At 37.3% G+C, this 23223-nt stretch overlaps 1 protein-coding gene across 2 annotated transcripts; it reads left to right on the top strand.

Annotated features, from left to right (window-relative positions):
• Positions 1 to 1488: 1488 nt before the first annotated feature.
• Positions 1489 to 23157, top strand: LOC145532161 (gastric triacylglycerol lipase). 2 transcript variants are annotated; one of them, XM_081556676.1, is made up of 10 exons: positions 1489 to 1610; positions 12529 to 12637; positions 12861 to 12978; positions 13738 to 13936; positions 15026 to 15135; positions 17400 to 17536; positions 19361 to 19507; positions 20697 to 20768; positions 21185 to 21256; positions 22825 to 23157. In XM_081556676.1, the coding sequence occupies exons 1-10, from the start codon at positions 1603 to 1605 to the stop codon at positions 23059 to 23061; spliced, it is 1209 nt and encodes a 402-aa protein (XP_081412802.1). In that variant the 5' UTR covers positions 1489 to 1602; the 3' UTR covers positions 23062 to 23157. The 2 variants fall into 2 exon arrangements, with proteins under 2 accessions (XP_081412802.1, XP_081412797.1); XM_081556671.1 differs by lacking the exon at positions 1489 to 1610 and adding an exon at positions 8820 to 11147.
• Positions 23158 to 23223: the final 66 nt, after the last annotated feature.

Below are 23223 nucleotides of genomic sequence, written 5' to 3'. Positions count from 1 at the left end.
CCTTGTCATACTTCTTTTCCAATTTTGACCAGTTGGTTGTTCCATATCCAGTCCTAACTGTTGTTTCTTGGCCCACATGCAGGTTTCTCAGGGGACAGGTAAGGTGGTCTGGCATTCCCATCTCTTTAAGAATTTTCCACAGTTTGTTGTGATTTACACAGTCAAAGGCTTTAATGTAGTCAATGGAGAAGAAGTTTTTTCTAGAACTCCCATGTTTTCTCCATGATCCAACAAATGCTGGCAATTTGATCTCTGGTTCCTCTGCCTGTCATTCCAAAGATGAAACTGAAGCTCCTATCACTAATGCATGACTTCTGATGCTGTATTTGGGCTCTTTCCCTGCAGCCCACCATACTCCCTTGACAGTGTGCCCTTTACTATAGCATACTGCTATAATTTCAGGGCTGCATTTAACTTTTCTCTTAGATTTTATAGATATTTTAGGTTTTCTTGAAACTGTTACTATACAAAGAAAACATAGTTTGAGGTACTATAACTAATAGGAAGTTCTCCTTATGAACCTCGTGAGTCTCAACCTGCTAGACAGAAGTACACTTTAAAACAATCCTGAGCTCTTGATCTCATAATCAGTACAGTATTTTAGGTAACTTAGTCTATGGGACAAAAATGTGTCCTTTCAGATATCCTCCCATTTCTAGGTTCTCTAAAGCTGGCCTTTGACTGAAGTAGGGGCATTTGATATTTTCTTGTGGGAACTAAGTGGGTCATGACTTTCATTCATTGACCTTCATCTGTACTCTGAATTGAAGATCTCTGAAATGCAATTTGTCCCATCCCATTGCATTCAGTTGTTCCATGTGGAGAAGGCAAAAAGTAAACGAAGTCATGTGTTTATTCATTGTAATTTCCATATTGTAGGATTTCTGTAAGACTATATCAATAGAATGTAGTTAGCGCTACCATAATTAGAGATCAAGGTTGATTTTCCATTATCAAATATAACAGGAGTCCATATTCTTCTACAAGCATAGTATCAATTTATATCCAGATAAAACATGAGATGCCATATGAATTTATGTGTTCTTTTTTCTTTTTTTCTTAGAACCATGAGATTCCATTAAACCTTATGTTAAGAACTGAAAAAATCTTTGGAGAATTCTCTAGCAGTACAGTGGTTAGGATTCCGTGCTTCCACTCCCAGGGGCACAGGTTCAGTCTCTAGTCAGGAAATGCACATGTCCTCTGGTACAGTTAAAAATAAAATCCCAATGGGATTGTGTAGTTTCACCCCTGCCAACAAAGAATTTATGTCAAAACATATCAGATATGCCAAAATGTTACATAAACTGACATTATCCTCTATTGTATTGTCATCAACTACTTTTAGCTAAAGCTGTTGAAAATATTTCATTTTACTTTTCTAGACCCTGCCCCACAGGTGCTTGGAAAATTTTCTTTCAACCTTTTGTATCTTCTGTATCACCTTCTATTTTACTTTTCCCTACCTCTTGTTCCCTCTTTCAACAGCTCCGGAATTCACTTCATGCATTATGCATCTCCAAGAATGGCAGCACTGGCAGGAACTCTCATTAGCTATTTACTAGTTGTTTGAACAGTTGTAAAAGCCTTCCAGACATTTCCATGCATTCGTGAGTATCCTAACCTTTAGCTCTTAAAGACACTGTTGTCCAAACTACACAGTACAAAGACTCTTCATATTACTGGTAATCCATTTGTTTATTTTGTATGGTAATAGCTTCTTTAGAAAAATTGCATGTGATCCCATTGAGATACAGTGAGGTTTTTCCCACATATTACAGTTCTTTTTTTCCTAGTTAGCATTTTCAGGTAATCCGAAAATCCTGTCTATTGAACTGAACTATTGAGGTGATTTTTAGTGTACTCGTTTTCTGATATTAATCAGACTAGATATTAATTGAAACTATGCTCATAGTTTTTAATATCTTTATTCATTTATTTCATCCTACAAGTAAAGAAGAAGTTTCTGTATCAGCAAGACTATTGTAGTGATAAACACATCAGTTCCTCATGCCTTAATCTGTTCCCCTTCTGAAACTGCGGGATGACTAAGCGTGAGGCACGAAGGACTTTTCTTGTGCCATAGAAGAAGAATCCTAGACTTGTGAATCCTGCAGTTTAAATAGGAATAGGAGAGCTGTTTGGTTGTCACCTCACTTTCTGGGAGAGAAAAAGAAAACTGCTCCACTAGAATGTAAGTGGCTAGCTCCATGACTCAGTTTCATCCCTCTTTGAATGTGAACAACCTCTCTGGAAGAGAAGGGGGGCAGTCTCTATCACAGAATGAAAGAAATAGATTCCAGGGAAATAAGATTTATTACTCTTTGAATGGGAGAAAATCACTCTAGGTCTAAAACTTTTTAACTTCCAAGGATTGTCCTTTAATTCAGGTTGAACTATTATTTGCTCAGAAAGCCCTAAGTAGAAACATGAAAATATTCACTTCTGCACAGAACCTTGGGTACGCTGAGTACACCTGAGTACAGGATCAGACAGCTATAGATATATTAGGTCAGAGGTGAGTTAATGATAATCTTCAGATGCTACTTTTAAACCTGACAAGCAGCTTAATCTTCATCTACTGAGCACTATCAAGCCATAAAACTGGTAGTGCAAATTGCCCAAGTCCAGCATTTTGTAGAAACACACATGTCATGCCTCACCTTTCTGCTAAGTATCCTTTCTATAAACCAGAATATGGATAAATGAAAGAATGATATGTTAACCTCTCTCCCAAAATAACAGTTTTCTTCCATTGTTTAGTCCTTGACAAGATCTTAAATTATTAATCACCGTTATAATATGTTTGTAAATCATACAATTCAAATTATGTCTTTAGAGTTCATAGATATATTGCTATCCATAGCCCAGTAAGATATTTTCTCTGTAGGATTATCCTTTTAAAAATGAATGAATAAGTTCAATGAACTTCATGGTCATGAAGAATGTAGTCTCTTTATGCCAAAGAGTGCTCAAACTACCGCACAATTGCACTCATCTCACATGCTAGTAAAGTAATGCTCAAAATTCTCCAAGCCAGGCTTCAGCAATACGTGAACCGTGAACTTTCAGATGTTCAAGCTGGTTTTAGAAAAGGCAGAGGAACCAGAGATCAAATTGCCAATATCCGCTGGATCATCAAAAAAGCAAGAGAGTTCCAGAAAAACATCTATTTCTGCTTTATTGACTATGCCAAAGCCTTTGACTGTGTGGATCACAATAAACTGTGGAAAATTCTGAAAGAGATGGGAATACCATACCATCTGACCTGTCTCTTGAGAAACCTGTATGCAGGTCAGGAAGCAACAGTTAGAACTGGACATGGAACAACACACTGGTTCCAAATAGGAAAAGGAGTACGTCAAGGCTATATATTGTCACCCTGCTTATTTAACTTATATGCGGAGTACATCATGAGAAACGCTGGGCTGGAAGAAACACAAGCTGGAATCAAGATTGCTGGGAGAAATATCAATAACCTCAGATATGCGGATGACACCACCCTTATGGCAGAAAGTGAAGAAGAACTAAAGAGTCTCTTGATGAAGGTGAAAGAGGAGAGTGAAAAAGTTGGCTTAAAGCCATTCAGAAAACTAAGATCATGGCACCTGGTCCCATCACTTCATGGGAAATGGATGGGGAAACAGTGGAAACAGTGTCAGACTTTACTTTTTTGGGCTCCAGAATCACTGCTGATGGTGACTGCAGCCATGAAATTAAAATACACTTACTCCTTGGAAGGAAGGTTATGGCCAACCTAGATAGCATATTTAAAAGCAGAGACATTACTTTGCCAACAAAAGTCCGTCTAGTCAAGGCTATGGTTTTTCCAGTGGTCATGTATGGATGTGAGAGTTGGACGGTGAAGAAAGCTGAGCGCCGAAGAATTGATGCTTTTGAACTGTGGTGTTGGAGAAGACTCTTGAGAGTCCCTTGGACTGCAAGGAGATCCAATCAATCCATCCTAAAAGAGATCAATCCTGGGTGTTCATTGGAAGGTCTGATGTTGAAGCTGAAACTCCAATACTTTGGGCACCTCATGCGAAGGGTTGACTCATTGGAAAAGACCCTGATGCTGGGTAGGAATGGGGGCGGGAGGAGAAGGGGCCGACAGAGGATGAGATGGTTGGATGGCATCACCGACTCGATGGACATGGGTTTGGGTAGACTCCGGGAGTTGGTGATGAACAGAGAGGCCTGGCGTGCTGCAATTCATGGGGTCGCAAAGAGTCGGACACGACTGAGCGACTGAACTGAACTGATATGAAAATATGGCATATGTAAATTAGGTCTAGAAAGATCACCATAATAGATGTTTGGGAGTTGTGCTAAGAGAAACTTCAGAGGGTAGTTTAAACCATAATCTTCAAAACCAAGTAAGTGATGCCTCTGTCAGGGCCAATTAAGTCAGATGGTATGAGTAGGTGTTAATTTAGGAAAAACAAGATCAAGACCATGAATTCCAAAGAAAGGTAAAAGTAAGGTTCAGGTTTCATAACACCCACCCTATCTGCTTGAATTACACCTTTGGAATGAGTGTGAAGATTATTCTGTAAGAAAGCCTTCTCTCTTATTCTGTGTACCTTGAAATATAATCAACATACATTAATTTATACATATTTGAAAGATACAACTTTATGAGTTTTACTACACATGTACATGCAGAAAACTAACATCCTAATCAAGATACCAAACACTGTCATCACCCCAAATAGTTCCCTCATGTTTCTTGTTAATTTATCCCTTCATAGTTTTCCATAGCCAAACACTGATCTAATTTTAGTCATCATAAATCAGTTTTCACTTTCTATAATTTTATATGTTAAATAACACAGTAGATATTCTTTTTGGTCTTTTTAAAAATAATGTCTTTCATTTACTCAGATTATATTCAGAAGAACAAAGAACACATAATTTTTTATTTTCCATTAAAAAATGCAGTTTTCTTCTAACCCCCCTACCCCAGGTGTCTGGGCAAAGGAAGATGGTGGAGGCCAGTACAGAATAATAAATTTATTCCAATATGGTAACATTTCTCCATTATAGTATGTTGTATGATTTTAAATTTCCATATTTTCTGTTAGAATGTTCAGTTCTCTCAGTTGTACCTTTTCCCCTGCACTTCAGCAAATTTAAGTGCTTCTATCCAAGCCAACCTGGAGTGACAGTGGAAAGTCATGAAGCTTAAGCTTCAAGACCCTCATTTGCATAAGTCCGTTCCAGGGCTCTCTAATTTACTCACAAGGTGATATATTTTTATGAAATTTGCAGAATCCATGTGTATTAACCACAACTGATGAAGACAATTGGATGTGTCCACTTTTATTTCCTCTCTGTCATTGCTCTCCTTCTGTTAGCGAATGTTGGCATGGCCGTGGGAAGTTTTGGAATTTGACTATGGATACTCAACTGAGAATTTACATAGTCTTAATATACAATAATGTATTTTTGTAGTTTGCAGCAATTTCTGTGTAAGTAAACTATTTATAATAGTCTTAAAAATCTTCTAGGAATAATGTAGTCAATGTAGAGAGGACTTTAGTATTTAGGGATACTTGAAATGTCCTGAAATTTTAAAGCACACGTATGACAAAACCTTGACAGAGGGCTTTCCAGATTTGACAGCAATGGTAAAATCTTATGGCATTGCTAATTATAAAGTTGTGAAGTCAAAAGGAACTTTCCTTAAGCTGATGCTACTCTTTAAGAAATTAATTTTAAATAGATAATTTTTGAGGTATAATTGACATATAACATTATAGTATCCTCAGATGTACAACATAATGATTTGATTTTTGTATATACTGCAAAATGATTACCACAATAAATCTAGTTAGTATCTATCACCACACATAGTTACATATTTCTTTTCTTTTGATGAGAACATTTTAGATCTACTCTCTTAGCAACTTTCAAATACATAATATATTAACCAGTGGTCTTTTTAAAATACAGTTCATGAGGTTCTCAAGGCAAGTATACTGGAGTGTTTTGCCATTCCCTCCTGCAGTGGATTGGTTTAGGATTGAGAAAGCAGTATGACAGAGCTGTCTGTTCACTTGTTTATTTAACTTATACACTGAGCACATCATGAGAAATACAGGGCTGGATGAATTACAAGCTGGAATCAAGATAGGTGGGAGAAACATCAACAACCTCGATATGTGGGTGATACTACCCTATTGGCAGAAAGCTAAGAGGAACTAAGAACCTCTTGATGAGAGTGAAGGAGGAGAGTGAAAAAGCAGACTTAAAACTAAATATTAAAAAACTAAGATCATGGCATCCGATCCCATCTCTTCATGACAAATAGAAGGGGAAAAGATGGAAGTAATGACAGATTTCCTCTTCTTGGGCTCTAAAATCACTGTGGATGGTGACTGCAACCATGAAATCAGAAGACAATTGTTTCTTGGCAGGAAAGCTATGACAAACCTAGACAGTGTATTGAAAAACAGAGACATCACACTGCTGACAAAGGTCCGTATAGTCTAGGCTATGGTCTTCCCAGTGGTTGTGAATGGTTGTGAAAGCTGGACCATAAAGAAGGTAGAGCACCAAAGAATTTATGCCTTCAAACTGTAGTGCTGGAGAAGACTCCTGAGAGTCCCTTGGACAGCAAAGAGATCAAACCAGTCAATCTTAAAGGAAATCAACCCTGAATACTCATTAGAAGGACTGATGCTGGACCTGAAACTCCAGTATTTGGTCACCTGATGCCAACACCTGACTCATTGGAAAATTCCCTGATGCGGGGAAAGATCGAGGGTAGAAGGAAAAGAGGGCATCAGAGGATGAGATGGCTGGATGACATCACCAATGCAATGGACATAAACTTGGGCAAACTTTGGGAGATGGTGAGAAACAGGGAGGCCTGGGGTGCTGCAGCCTATGGGGTCACAAAGAGTCAGGCATGACTGAGTGACTGAACAACAACAACTAGTGGCTATGGTGGTCCAGTCTCACTCTTTTGCATGTGACTGTCCAGTTTTTCCAGCACCATTTATTGAACAGAGTCTCTTTTTTCCCACTTATATTCTTGGCTCTCTTGTGATGAATTAGCTGACCATACATGTGCACGTTTGTTTCTGGGTTCTCATTCTCTTCCATTGATCTATGTGTTTGTTCTTATGTAAATATCAAACTGTTTTGTCTACCATAGCTTTGAAATATAGTTTGAAATCAGAAACTGAGATGCTTTGTTCTTCTTTCTCAAGATTGCTTTGGCTCTTTGTGGTCTTTTATGTTTTCATGCAAATTTTAGGATTGTGTGCTCTATTTCTGTAAAAAAAAAAAAGATAGCTACTGAAATTTTGATAGGACTTGCATTGGACCTATGTATTACTTTAGGTAAGATGAAAAGTTTATATTAATTCTTTCTATCATGAGTGCAGAATATCTGTACATTTATTTGTGTCTTCTTCAATATCTTTCATTAATGTCTTACAGTTTTCAGTGTACAAGTATTTCACCTCATTATTGTTGTTCAGTTCCTAAGTTGTGTCCAACTCTTTGTGACCCCATGAACTATTGCTCCGGAGAAGGCAATGGCACCCCACTCCGGTACTCTTGCCTGGAAAATCCCATGGATGGAGGAACCTGGTAGGCTGCAGTCCTTGGGGTCGCTAAGAGTCGGACACGACTGAGTGCCTTCACTTTCACTTTTCACTTTCATGCCTTGGAGAAGGAAATGGCAACCCACTCCAGTATTCTTTCCTGGAGAATCCCAGGGATGGTGGAGCCTGGTGGGCTGTCGTCTATGGGGTCACACAGAGTCTGACACGACTGAAGCGACTTAGCAGCGGGGGCAGAGGAACTATTGCTCAACAAGCTCCTCTGTCCATGTGGTTCTCCAGGCAAGAATACAGGAGTGGGTTTCCATTTACTTCTCCTTGTCTACATTTATTATAGGTATTTTCTCCTTTTTGATGCAATTGTAAGAGGGATTGGTTTTTTTCATCTATATTTCTCATAGTTCATTTTTAGTGAATAGAAATGCAATAGACTTCTGTATATTGATTTTGTATCCTGAAACTCTACAGAATTTATTTTAATTTTCCTTGATGGAGTTCTTAGGATTTTCTATATTTATATGTCATCTGCAAATAGTGAAAATTTTACTTTTTCCTTATTATTTGGATGTCTTTTTCTTATTTTCATTCCACAGAAGGACTTGAGACTCATCCATGTTTGCTCACTTTTATTACTGAGTAGAATTCCATTGAATGGATATAGAAATAGTTTGTTTACCACACTGTCTTGGTGAGAGTACCTTTATGATAACTTATGTCAAATCAGGAAGAAATGTTCCAACTTTGGGGTTTTTTTCTTCTATTTTCTTTGAATATTCCAGATTCTTTGCTTTTTATATTAATTTTAGTGTCAGCTTGTCAAATTTTGCCAAAAAGATTGATAAATTTTTTTACTGGAATCTATTGAATATAAAGAAAAATTTGAGATTGTTGACAACTTAATAATACTAAGATAATATCAGCATCAAGGAAATATAAAATGTTCCTCTTTTTGGTTCCCCTGTTTAACAACTAAAAATCAGTACCAATCATAAACAAGAAAATCTCTTTGGGAGTTGTAGAATCCAGCACCTCATTACAAGAGACCCAAGAAAAGTCTAACCCACCTCTATATGGGCTGTGGAAACAGCAGAAGCCAGCAGAAACTGTTGCTGTTGTTCAGCCACTAACACAAATATTCACAGCTGCAATTGTGATAACCTGCAGGATGCTGATGTGGATTGGCACCTATCGATGAGAAAAACTTGATAGAAGTCCAGACATCTGGAAGGGAGATTCTAGCACATCACTGGAGACAAAAATTACAAGTTTTAAAGCACTGGGGAAGATCCTGGTGTACCAGTGCTGTGCTGGTATTGTACTGTTCACATACAATTTTCTTAAGATGATAGTGAAGTGAAAGTCACTCAGTGTTGTCCAACTCTTTGCCACTCCATGGACTATAATGTCAATGGAATTCTCCAGGCCAAGATCTTGGAGTGGGTAGCCTTTCCCTTCTCCAGGGGATCTTCCAAACCCAGGGATTGAACCCAGGTATCCTGCATTGCAGGTGGATTCTTTACCAACTGAGCACAAGGGAAGCCCTTAAGATGGTAGAACTCATATTAAATGTTCAAAACACAATAAAATAACATCTCAATACATAAATAAATAAAATTTCATTCTGTTTACATGTGCAATATTTGATAGTTATTTCTTAGTTTAGGCAAAAACAACCATGAAAAGCTTGAGATAAAAATTATTTTGCTCTCAACTTTTGAAAATTATTCCAGTGGGACATACTGACTTGTTTTAATATATATGTGATTCTTTATGAGTTAAAGTGTTCCTACACAAGTGTGGGAGAAGACTTGATAATTGCTAGGATTAAGAAAACCCAAAGAACAAGGAAGCAGGAGGCAGAATTTCAGCAGGTGATAAATCAAAAAGAATGAATCTCTAAGGATGTTTTGGAACTAGATCCTTTTGCGGGTTTACCGCTTATGTAATATTTGACTTGCTGTTTGGCAAATATTGGAGTTCACTAGAAATGCAGTGACTGTACATTTTTGGGAAAGGTCACCCAAAACATACACATGTACACCCATCTATAACTATATCTATATATAGAGAGACATATAGTGAGAGAGAGAAGGACAAAGAGAGTTAGGTTTTTCATTTACCTTCAAGAAACTAGACGGCATTCCGTTTGGTGACAGTGAGTATGACTCTCTGGGGTTATAAAGTTTATCTGATATACTTCAAAAGTAATCTATCTATATGTGAAACTTATTTCTACCTTAAGTAAAATATAATTTTCCATTGAACTTTTAAACCTTGATTATATGTATATAATTTTTTTCCTAGAAGATTTCTTCTTTTTCTCCTTCTTTGGGGCTTGATTTCATGATTTGAGAGAAAGAAAGAACAAGCAATGCTCTGAATGTGTAACAGGAACAGGCCATGTGTCTACTGGGCTCTATCTCCTCACTATGCAGTTTCTAACTTGAAATAAAACCTGACTGATTTTCAAATCAACACAGATAGAATGGTACTCTGCTCACAGTCTCTATGAGAAGTAGTAGGAGTTTGGAAAATATTCAGTTTTTATTGACAATGTTTGTGGGGTCTTCTGGAAAAATTTACTTATTTTAGCATTTCAAACGATATTCAAGGAATGTCTATAGTGTTTATAGCTATCAAACAAGACCAGCTTAGGTTCCTCATGGTCACCAGTTTTGGTATCCTCTGGACGTCTTTCTCTTTGGTTCTCTCCCTCTCATCTCTAATTGTTTCCTTCCCTCTGCCTTCTCTCCTAGGCTCCCTTTACCATTAAAACCTGAAAGCTTTGAATTGAGCTCTATACAGCCTTGGTCAAAAGAACATACACAAATTCATTTCTTTAGGAAAAAATAACCCAATAAACCTTGAAGAGATTCATGTAGTGAATGAGACAGAATATTTATTTTAATTTTTGATGAAACATAAAGGGACATAGGTAGCTCTTAAGCATAGTAGGGTCAGTCATTTTTAATTTTATTTTAGCTGGTAGTACATAAATGATTTCTAATAAGCGAAATTCACTCAGTTGTGTCTGATTTTTTGTGACCCATGGACTATACAGTCCATGGAATTCTTCAGGCCAAAATACTGGAATGGGTAGCCTTTCCCTTCTCCAGGGGACCTTCCCAACCCAGAGATTGAACCCAGGTCTCCCCCATTGCAGGCGGATTCTATACCAGCAGAGAGCCACAAGGGAAGCCCATTTATTAGAAATCACTTATGGAGCTAACAAAAACTTGGGTTTGAAAAGTACTACTAATAATATGATTACTTTTCATTTATTGAGCAGCAAATGCTTATGGAGCAAGGTCTGAGCAGGGTGCTCTATAGCTACCTTGTTACCCAGCCATCCTTTTGTTTGACTAATTCTAAAGCCTTAGTTTACCTATGGGATTTTAAGAGCAAGCAAGTGTTCTTGCCTGGAGAATCCCAGGGACGGGGGAGCCTGATGGGCTGCCGCCTATGGGGTCGCACAGAGTCTGACACGACTGAAATGACTTAGCAGCAGCAACAGCAAGCAAGCCCTGAGTTGACCTGAAGTGAAAGGGACTGAGAAATGCATGGACGGTACAGGTAAGAGAGCAAGTAGATAGAGTTGGTACTCCTGAACTATCACTAGGTTGTAAGTTCCTTGAAGGCACAGAACACGCCATTCCTTCATGTATTCCTTGAGCTACTATTTTTTGTTTTTTTGTCTAATGATCATGTCAAGTTTAGAGCAGAAGACTGCAGCTGTGGAAACTACAGCCATATTTGGATATGATGTATTTGAACAGAGCATAGGGGAAAATATTAAGTCTGAAACTGAAAAAATTACATGGTTGCAAACGGAACAAAATGGAGCATTTCATTTGCAAGGTAGGGGTGGGAGCAGGGTTAAGTTAATGCAGGTGTCCCTTGGGAAAAGTATTCCTTAGGAAAGGGGAAGGGTTGATGGAGACCTTTGCAATAGGAATGGAGAGGAATCAGGACCCCTGAAGTTAAAAATAGAGCAGTGGTTATTGACTGTCATATTTATCATGTGAGGTATAGCAGGTGAACAAAAGAGTTATTAAGTGGGTCATCTTTGAATCCAGATATTTTAAAACAATAATATAAAACTTTCTCTGTATTGTCAATGTTTTAGTAACATTTGGTCTGCCATTTTGAGGGGATTAAAGCAAGTTTTCACATACAAAACAGACAGACTTCCTTGTTTTATTCACAGTTTCAAGAAAGACAACCATTCTGAGTATTAACTTTCTCTCTCTTTTCTGACAGATGGTGTATCATTTTCCTAGGGCTGCTGGAGCAAAGTACCTCAAGCGGGTTGCTTAAAATAACAGAAAATTATTATCTTACATTTGTGGAATCTGTAAATCTAAAATCAAGGTGTTTGAAGGGCTATGCTCCTTCCGGAACATATGAAGAAATCTTTCAATGTCTCTTCCTAGGTTTTGGTAGTTTGCCAGTAATCTCTTTTACCCCTTGGCTTCTATTCTGTCTGCCTTCACATGGCCATCTTCTTAGAAGAAGACCATTCATACGGGATTAAGTGTTCACCCTACTCCTGGATGGCCTCATCTTAACTAAAATTTCATCTGTAATAACTCTACTTTCAAATGCAGTGACATTCAGAGGTGTTGAGGACTTCAATATATCTATTTTTGGGGTGTCAGTGGGAGACCAACTCAAACCATAACAGATGGTAAATAGTAAATACCTACAAGGGTAGGTTGACTAAAGGTCCTTTGGAAAACTAGAATCATGCACAAAACTGAATAAGTTACCAGAAAAGCATAAGTATTGTAAAAAGCTTCTAACTGACAAAGTGATGAGAAACAGGAGAATGATACGACAGATAAGGTAATAAGTGAAAAATATGTGAAGAAAAGAACAAGGCAGCTCAATATCATGACTTCATGTTATATTGTAATATTTACCACATAATGTAAAAACTTTTTTCCTCTCATAGGTTGAAAATGTGGTGGATACTTGTAACAATGTGTTTCATCCACATGTCTGGAAATGCATTTTGTTTCCTTGGAAAAATTGCTGAGAACCCTGAAGCCAGTATGAATGTTGTAAGTTATTCATATCACTAATATTTTAAAAACAACACTTCCAAAGATATTGATGTTATTTGCCATTTGCTATTTTTAATTCTTTTAAAATATCTTTTATTATAAAGCTTGAAAGATTTCTTTACATAATATATGTTAAGAATCAATGAGAAGTTTTAAGATAGGAATCATAAAAATGGTCCAGAAAACTCATGAAGGTAATTTTTTCTTTTCCTCCATTCAGAGTCAGATGATTTCCTACTGGGGCTACCCAAGTGAGATGCATAAAGTTATAACTGCGGATGGTTATATCCTTCAGGTCTATCGGATTCCTCACGGAAAGAATGATGCTAATCATTTAGGTAGGACTGGTTGTTGTTCAGTCACTAAGTTGTGCTCCTCTCTTCTGCATCCCCATGGACTGTAGCCTGCCCAGGTCCTCTGTCCATGGAGTATCCTGGCAAGAATACTGAAGTGGGTTGCCACTTCCTTCTCCAGGGGATCTTCCCAACCCAGGAACTGAACCCACACCTCCTGTGTTGGCAGGCAGATTCTTTACCACTGAGTCACCAGGGAAGCTTGGGGGGGCTGGAATGAGGGGAAAAGATGAGGGTCTCGAATCTTGAATCAAATATGCTCCAGTCAAATGTATACTAATTATAGAACATGAGATCAAGTTACTCACGGGAAGAAAAATTTGAACCACCTTGGACTTCTGAGATTAAGCTGAGGGTCTGAGTGACACCAGATTTACATTGGCTTCTGTGATGTGAAGCACACTGGCCCACGATTTTAGTTTTTTGTGCCGGGTGGGAACTCAGAGTGGGAACTCAGAGTCCCCAAATAGCAGACCCACTTAATTGACATTATGCTGAATTTCCTTATAATATAATTTTTCACTAGATTTTTGAGTTTAATTGGCATACAACCAACTGCACACAATATAAAGTATACAGGTGCACATATTTTGTCATCTGAGGAACTATCACGGCAATTAAAATAACAATTTCAAAAATATTCACCTCACCATGCAAACTTATTTAATTCTTATCTTCCTATATTCATGTTTATCTGAGAATAAGTAGTGAGTTTTTAAAGGTTTAAATGATTTTCTTCTTTAGGTCAGAGACCTGTTGTGCTTCTGCAGCATGGTCTTCTTGCATCAGCCACAAACTGGATTTCCAACATGCCCAACAACAGCCTGGGCTTCCTCCTGGCAGATGCTGGTTATGACGTGTGGCTGGGAAACAGCAGAGGAAACACCTGGGCCCAGGAACATTTATACTATTCACCAGACTCCCCTGAATTCTGGGCTTTCAGGTAAAGAAAGGGAGAATTAAAAATGAATATTGAGTTAAAAATCATCAGTATTCACTGCTTCCAATCCAGTCATGTCTTAACAAGTCACACTTCAAGTAGGAGGAGAAGGAAGTCCTTTGATTCTAATCTATCTTTAGATTTTTCATACACCTCATTCCAAGGGTAGTTTTCTTCCTAACTATGACCCCAGTGCCCACTATTATGAGATTCCCTGAATCTGCTTTTCCACAAAGATTGAGTAAAATGAGTAAGCAAGGAAATTTGTCGCCCTCAGCAAATTCTAAAGGAAGATCCACATGGATTTGAACCCAGCTGGGGTTCATGGACAACATCTCTCATCAACAATAATGAAGTGGAGGGGGAGACAATGAAATTCAGACACCGTGGAGAGATTATCAAAGATTTTTCTCTTACTGGCCTTCTTGTGCCTTATTTCTGGGAATTAGTAGTGGAAGTGGAGAACAGAAGAGAAGTTGGATGATGGAGCTGAGGCACAAAAGTGCTCTAAAAATTCGAGGAACCGAAAGGAAGCTCATTTGTCCCAAGTGTAGAGAGGAAGAGGAAGACTGAGAGGAGAGGAGACTAGAGATGCTGACAAGCCCGGATCAGGGTGGGCTGTGCAGGTCACGGTGAGGGCCCTGGAGCTCATTCTGAGTGTAATGAGAAGCCTCCAGAAGGTTTTAACAGGGGAGGGGCATAGCCTGTTCTCATTTTCAAAAAATTATTCAGGATAACTTGTAAAGAATAAAATAGAGAAACTATTCATATTACATGGTAGTAGAACACTAAATACAAGTCATTATTAAATCTGACAGTTGGGTTCAGGGATGGAAGTAGTCCCCAACTACAAATACTATAGTGCTTCAAATTGGATCAAATTGCAGCTATCATGCTGTGCTTTAGGAATAATGGCAGCTCTTTAAAGGAAGTCATCGCCAAACAGCCCCTGACACTCAAATAGTCTGTAAGCAGCAATATTTAGAGCATCCTGTTTTCTATTTTTCAAAGGAAGCTTTAGCTTAAATAGGTTTGACTTACAGAAATTATAACAAAGATGTGTATTTAGTTTATTTTGTCTTTTTCTTACAGCTTTGATGAAATGGCTGAATATGACCTTCCATCCACAATTGATTTCATCTTAAGGAGAACAAGGCAGGAGAAGCTACACTATGTTGGCCATTCCCAAGGCACCACCATTGGTAGGTAAAAGCAATCAGCAAGTAGTGTAGTTCATATAGTTCCTTTTCCAGTGGTCGTGCAGGCATGTTGGTCATCATGCTTGCTAATTGCTTTCCATTCGTTATATAACGCAATGTCTACAACAGCCCACTGATATAATGCCATTATTATTCCTATTGCATGTATAGGCAAGCTAAATAGTGGTGAAGAAATAGTTTGTGTAAGATAGCATAGTTATTATAGATAGGGTAGCGTAGATGTCAGCTCAAGGAATCTGACATCCAAACCAATGCTCTGAAACTTTGTACCACATGGTCTCTGGTCTCAGTTTATTTCATTCAGTCAACCCTATTTATAGGTCTCATATAACATATCCTAAGGATACAGCTAAAAAGTAAATAGTTTAAAATCTCTGTCTTTCTACTACAAATACTCTAGCAGGTGGAAGCGGAGAAAATGATAAGTAAAATACATGCGATGCTAGATAATGGTAGCATTTTTCTATGAAGAGAAAAATAAATCAGGGAGTCAGATTGGGGAGCATCAAAAGGGTGCTTATGACTGACTCCTATGCTTTTATACAGAACATGTTGAACATAGCTTAACCTTTTCTCAGTGATACAGAGTTATAAAATTATTGCATTTAGCTGAAATGCAGAAATTTCCTTAAGATTTATTGAGGTAAATAGAACTGCTTGTCCTGACAGAAAATAACTCCAAGCTACTGCTCTTTTGAGCATTTAAATTTTGAACATTTCCATTCTTCTCACTCACCAGTGGACAGTGTGTCATTGTGTCACCATACTCATAAATTTCAGGAAGTTATTTCTGCCTTTAATTTATATCTACCAGTCAATCTGCTGTGTACATGAAGTTTAGTTAAGTATCCCTGACAGAATTGCATCTAAAATGGGATTGCACTTGTTTTGAGAAGTTACCTGTCCTGACCCTATATGGACCTACTGACATCCACTCAGCGTCAGTAGTGCTACTACTAATACTCTAGCATAGCAGGAAGAGACTGACTCTCCTTGCGAATGATTCCTGCTTACTCTGGGCGACCTGCTGGTCCTTATCTTCAGAGTTAGGAAGCCAGATAAAGAAATCCTTAATAAACACAGGGCTGTTGGAAAGAATGTTCTTCTTCCAGTGGGATCAGGCTGGATATTACTGAGTTGCATAAACCTGAAAAGTTGGGTTTTTTTGTTTGTTTTATTTAAGTTTGCACAAATCTGCAAAGTTTTGTTTCAACCTATTCTTAAGTCTAGTCAACCTGTCATTGTTAACAGTAAAGAGAGATTGTCCTACGAAATTCAACTGTAAACAATTTAAGTTAATAATTCTTTGATTAGAACCCAGTCTATTTATATGCTACTGTTCATGAAAACAATTAAAAGCAGATAGGGGCTGAGAATATTGTATACAAATATTGGAATTATCTCAGCTACTCATTTGTTAAGCATTACTATGTGACTAGTTCCTGGTAAATATTTTACATGATTCAACTTAATTATTTCCTAAACAACTGAAGGAAGTATTCATTATTATACCTATTTTTAGATGAGGAAACTAAAACTTTTAGAGTTTAGGACTCTTTTCCAAGATCACAAAGCTAATAAACCACAGAACTAAGTTTCAAACTCTGTTTCGACACATTTCAAATTTGTGCTTTAACCTTTCCACTTATATACCTTATTCATGTTAAATGTTAATTATCTCATTGTTATAAGATGAGATAATTTTAAGCTGAACCAAACCTGCTATAATATAAATTATAACACTTTTATTACCATGTAATTATTCTAAAGTTGGCCTGTTTTCAAAAGTCAGATAAAAGAGTTAAATGTAACTTTTGAAAAGTTCTAACCTCATGTCCAGGGCTTCCCAGGTGGCTCAGTGGTAGAAAATCTGCCTGCCAAATGGAAGATGTGAGTTAGATCCCTGAGTTGGGAAAATCCCACGGAGAAAGAAATGGTAGTCCATTCCAATATTCTTGCTAGGGAAATCCCATGGACAGAGGAGCCTGGCGGGCCCCAGTACATGGGGTCGCAAGAGTCAGACACGACTTAGCAGTTAAAGAACAACAGCAAACCTCATGTTCCCAGCAAGAATATATGAAAATAAAATATCCTAAAATCTGACCATTTTGTTGATTTCAGGTTGTCCCAGATGGCACCCTTAGTAAGTCCAAAGTAATGATGTCATACTTGTAAAACACACACACACACACACACACACACACACACACATCCCTACCTTACACATATTCCTTGTTCTGTTTCAGGTTTCACCGCCTTTTCTACCAATCCCACACTGGCTGAAAAAATCAAAGTCTTCTATGCATTAGCCCCAGTTGCCACAGTGAAGCACACCCAAAGCCTGTTTGACAAACTTGCGCTTATTCCTCACTTCCTCTTCAAGGTATGTGATTCCCTTTAACTGGATCTAAATGGTGAATTGTTTGTGGATTTCAAAGTGATAGAGAACAAACATCTGGTGGACAATCATGTTTATAACCAAGAATGGAAATGAATGTGTTTACATTATATCTTGAATAGCACTGACCATGTTCGAATCCCCATTATAGTTTAAGAGAGCCCCACTTTTTAAAAATTCTCCATTTCTTTGCGTGTTAGCAACACCTGGGAGTGTTTTTCTCCTTCGTGGATGTTTCTTTACCAAGAATCCACACAAGTCTTCAAGGCTGTGTTTCCACCCTCAGCCTGGGGAAGAGGAGCTAAAAGCAACACAAAAGAATCAAATAAGATACTTAAACTACCTGGTCCATGAAAAGTGGGAAGAGGAAGAACAGGAAAGAAAGGGAAGGGAAAGGAAGAGGAGAGAAAAGGGTAAGATAGCACTGGTGAAGTAAAGCAAGAACGTGGAGACCCCTCATCAAATACCCTTGGTTTTCCAGGCCTTACTCCTAAGAAGTCTTTTCTTTTTAAATGGGGATTTTGTAGGGAAGTAGAATAGATTTCAGTAAACCGTAGATATTACGTAGGCATATATGTTACGAAATTAATAATCTTTCCTTTATCCAAAGTGTAACCACCAACTTCTCCCACCCACTGAAACCAACACACACACACACACACACACACACACACACACACACACACTCCTTTAGGAGAACAGTTTGCCTCAGGCTACAAAATGTAACGATGTCATTCTCCCCTATGGTTGTGGCTATTCATTTTTTTTTCACTCAGGTGTGTGCTGTTCATTTTTTTGTCACTAAACTAACACAGGTGTCTAAAACCTAAAAGATTTCTGCCTGCAACTATATTTGTAAAACTTTTACTCAAAATGTAAAATTGTGTGATGGCCCTGAATATATTTACTGGCTGCACTGATTCAGAACCTGTTTACTTTTAACTTGTACTCAGAATTTCTGACAGTCAGTGTAGACAGTGGTTTTAAAAAAAAAGCATTAGACCATAAGTCAAAATCAGGATTCTAGCTGCAATCCAGTTCTCACTAGACCAAGACCTTGACTATTTATAGCCTTGTGTTCTCCTGTATAAAATGGGGATGGCAGAGTACAAACTACCAGTAATAAATAAATAAGTCACATGGATATAATGTCCAGCAGAGAGGAAATGGTAATACTTTATAGCAGCTTTGTATGTGTATAATTTTGAAACTTTGTGTTTAATTTTGAAAATATGGGGTCACTAAGTCATATAACAAACTAATATAGCATTATAAGTCAACTATACTACAATAAAAAATAAATAAAATGGGGGTAACAATTTGTCAACCTTCCTCAAGAGCAATGAGGGTGAGTCCTTTCAATTATTAAGTTACCAAACCCTTTGTCTTTTTAAAGGTTTTCATGAAGATGTGACTTGAAGTCATCCTTTCCTCTGCTGATTTTTGTCATTTATTGCTGAAACCACACATCTTAGAACTTAGTTTTGATATTCTACAATGTTGTTTTATGGTTTAATCCCATAGCTCCTATTACCCCAACTAGACTGTACCTCTTTACACATTACACTTTTCATCAGCCAGTACAGTTCTCAATGCAACAATAAATACCCAGTATTCATATCTTCCCCATCCATTCCACATCTTTATCATGAGGATTCAATGAAAGAAAGTATTTAAACTTCCTAGGACAACATATAGAAATTTTGAAATAGACATTATAATGTCTATTTCTACAGTAAACTAAACAAATTAAAAGTCTTTTCTACAGCTTGTTATTTGCCAATCTGTAATGATGCTTTTATTTTTCAGGTTATATTTGGTAACAAAATGTTCTACCCACACAATTTTTTTGATCAATTTCTTGGTGTTGAAGTGTGCTCCCGTGAGACACTGGATGTCCTTTGTAAGAACGCCTTGTTTGCCATTACTGGAGTTGACAATAAAAACCTTAACATGGTTTGTATGCCCTGAAATTTCTATTCTGATTATTTTGAGCAACACTCTTGATTCTTTGTCTTATCATCACTTAGGAATGGTACTTTCTTAGAACCAGGAGTCACTTCAAAATTCTGTCCATGATATGCAGATAAGCCCAAGAGAAATCTCAAGTCATGGCTCCTAGTTTTGTTGCCTCCAGGTCCTTTCCATCATCTCACTGAGCCCTGAAGTAAACAGCTTGTAGAAAAAACAAAAACAGAAAACTCGCTACTCACTTCTGATCACCTGAAAATCGGTGTGACATTTAAGTTCTGTGAGGTGAGGTATTGAACCATGTTTTCAGGTTCCTCTGTAGGAAAAATATGTCTAGACATTGGATAAATATTATTTAAAATATTTTAATGCTGACAGTCAACCCTATAAACTTTCCCAAACTTCTTTCAGAGCAACTCTTTATGTAAGATCTTGTCCATACTCTTTACCTTCTATTTCATTTCCTTTGCACCAAGTGAATGTTTAAAAACACATATAACATAAGGCAGTATTGAAAAGAAGTTAAAAATATGGATTCAGGTTAAAAGCATAATTCAGATCCTACCTTTGCAACACACTTGAATTTCTTCATTTTGATTCCTTATCCGTGAAATGAGTCGTTGTGAAGATTAAATGAGCTAACATGTGTAAAGTATGTACTGTGCTTAGTCATGTCCGATTCTTTGCAGTCCCATGGACTGTAGCCCACCAGGTTCCTCTGTCCGTAGAATCTCCCAGGCAAGAACACTGGAGTGGGTTGCCACTTTGTACCCCAGGGGATCTTCCTGACCCGGGGATTGAACCTGTGTCTTGTGTCTCCTGCACTGACAGGCAGATTCTTTACCATTAGTGCCACCTGGAAAGCCCCAACATATGTAGATCATAGAACAAAACAATCTAGCTCATAGTATATCACATTTTTCATGTTTTGTATTATACATTGACAACTATTCTCACTCAAAATTGTTTAGTTTAGTTATACATCCTTGAAATTAGCCCATATAATCAGAGTTTGCAAGCCATAAAGTGATGTGCAACTCTTTTGGTCATATCCTGCCAGTAATGCTGCTGGTAAAACTCGATATGGATCAGAAAAATTTAAGTCTTAGGTGTTTTCAAGAAACTGAACGTATATCTAAGTGTGTGTATGTGTGCTTATGTGGTTGCTTTCCAGAGTCGCTTAGACGTGTATATAGCACATAATCCAGCAGGAACTTCTGTTCAAAACGCCCTCCACTGGATACAGGTATCATTTCAAGCTGTTAAAACTTTCTTGCGGACCTAAACGATCACCAATTTCCCTAAAGCGAAGTCTTAAAATATTCTGTCAAAGATTTCTAGCAGGGAATTTTTCTGGCATGGGACTACCAGGTGAAATTATCAATCCATGTGAATGAAAATCCTATAAAAATATGTGCTGTGGGTAGCAAGAAATAAATGATTTTCATGACTTGAGTGGCAAGAAAAATTATTTCAAGCAGAGCTGCGTTTAAACTTGAATAAATTGTTCCGGAGGATTAATAGTCTTTATTCTTGGAATGAGAAAAAAAATAAATAATATTTAAATTAAAAGTAAACTACTTGGAAATGTTGATATGTTATTATTCACATAGCCAAGCAATTTTTCAAAATTTCCTTGTGTTTTTAACTTCTCTCTGTTAGGCTGTTAAGTCCGGGAAATTCCAAGCTTTTGACTGGGGAGCCTCATATCAGAACCTAATGCATTATCACCAGGTAAGCATCTTAAGTATCAGTTATTCACATTTTGAAAGACAAAGATATAAAATGTTAAAGATGAAATTGCGATAACTTTACATGTATTTTCCAAAGTCAAGTTGTTGTCCAGACCTCACAAGTCTGTCTAATGCCAGCAGTGGTGATAAGTTGCGGAAGTTTCTTATTGCAGTCGTGTGGTACTTTGAGGGCAGCTTGAATGAGCACAGACACTGGAGCATGAAGGCTCAGGGAAAGAATCAGAAACCAGCAGCACCTCAGATGCTGCCTTTGTCCTGGGCTCTTAACACTGGTAACCAGAGACTGCATCCTGGGCAGAGAAGTGGGTGAAACACACACTCCCAGCTCCATGCTCCCTGCAACCAAGCCAAACGCAACTCAGGATAGTTTCAGCTAACTGGGGAAGTGATGATAATCTAAGATCCAGAAGCTGGCTCTGGAAAACACTTCCTACAGTGGCATATGAGTGAAGAAAAGCGGGTTTATTCTCATGGATATTCTCCACACTTTTCCCTTCTATCCAACATATAAAGGAGTATAATAAAGTATTAAAATACTACAAAACAAATTACATATAATAAAACATTTCTTTGTGAATTGTCTATTACATAAGGGTAAAGAAATTTTAATGTATTGAATCAGAATTCTTGAGAATATCATCTTTAAAAACTAACAAAATTCTCTGTGAACAGTGGGAAAATTAGTAGTGATTTTTTTGTCCCATTGATATGCTTTATGAATCTCTTTAAAATCTGTGTGAATAGTGATTTTGTCAAAATAGGAAATGGGGCTACTTTAGATTTTCTAAGAATTTGAACCTATATTTAGTAAAAATCAGGCAAGTATTTAAAATACAACTCATTTAACCAACTGACTACCTTTCCAATGACTATACTGGGAAGTTAGACAAAGTAAAAATAAATGACTCAGGCCATTTTGAGAAGCTTAAACTTTAGAGTCTTTAAATTGTTAAGATTTAATTATGAAACTGGATCATGCCACTTGTAACAACAAGGATGGACCTTGACAATATTATGCTAAATAAAATAAGTTATTCATACACAGATAAATATTATATGATCTCACTTAAATGTGGAATCTAAAACATAAAAAAACTGGAATTAATAGATATAGAAAACAGATTGGTGGTTGCTAGAGGCATGGGAAAAATGGATTAAGGTGGTCAAATGGTATTAACTTCCAGTTAAAAAATAGGTAAGACCTGGAGATGCAATTACACTGTGGAGACTATAGTTACTAATACTGTACTGTACAGTTGAAATTTGCCAAGACAGTAAATCTTAAAAGTTCTCTCTGTCTCTCTCTCTCTCTATATATGTATATGTAAAACTACACATGGTGGTAGATGTTAATTAGATTCTTTATTGTCATTATTTCACAACGTATACATGTGTGGAATCATTATTGTACACCTGCAACAAGTATAACGTTATATATAAACTATATCTCAATTTTTTAAGTGGTATCTGATTTACCCACTGAATAAGTATTGAGTTTAAAGTGCATTTACTTATGAAAATTCTGATTCTTTTCCTCTTGTGTTTTAGCCCACACCTCCCATCTACAATTTAACAGCCATGAAAGTCCCAGTTGCAGTATGGAGTGGTGGCAATGACGTGTTGGCTGACCCTCAGGATGTTGAACTTTTGCTTTCACAACTCTCTAATCTCATTTACCACAAGGAAATTCCAACTTACAATCACTTGGACTTTATCTGGGCAATGGATGCACCTCAAGAAGTTTACAGTGAAATTGTTTCTTTGATGGAAGAAGACAAAAAGTAGTTCTGGATTTAGAGAATTATTCATTTACTTTTTCCAAAATACTTTCTTCTGTCCCACATGATTTCTGTTCTGTTTTAAATGAAATGCTTCTTTCTGTAATGTTGACTTTCAAAATATATTAGCATCAAAAAACTTTTCATTGGTCATTTTTAATTGAAAAAA

The sequence above is a fragment of the Giraffa tippelskirchi genome, chromosome 2 (genome assembly GCF_054371585.1).
Source record: "Giraffa tippelskirchi isolate mGirTip1 chromosome 2, T2T-mGirTip1v1.2.pri, whole genome shotgun sequence".
NCBI lineage: Eukaryota > Metazoa > Chordata > Mammalia > Artiodactyla > Giraffidae > Giraffa > Giraffa tippelskirchi.
Note: the sequence above shows the minus strand (reverse complement) of the source record. Positions and strands in the feature narration are given on the sequence as shown.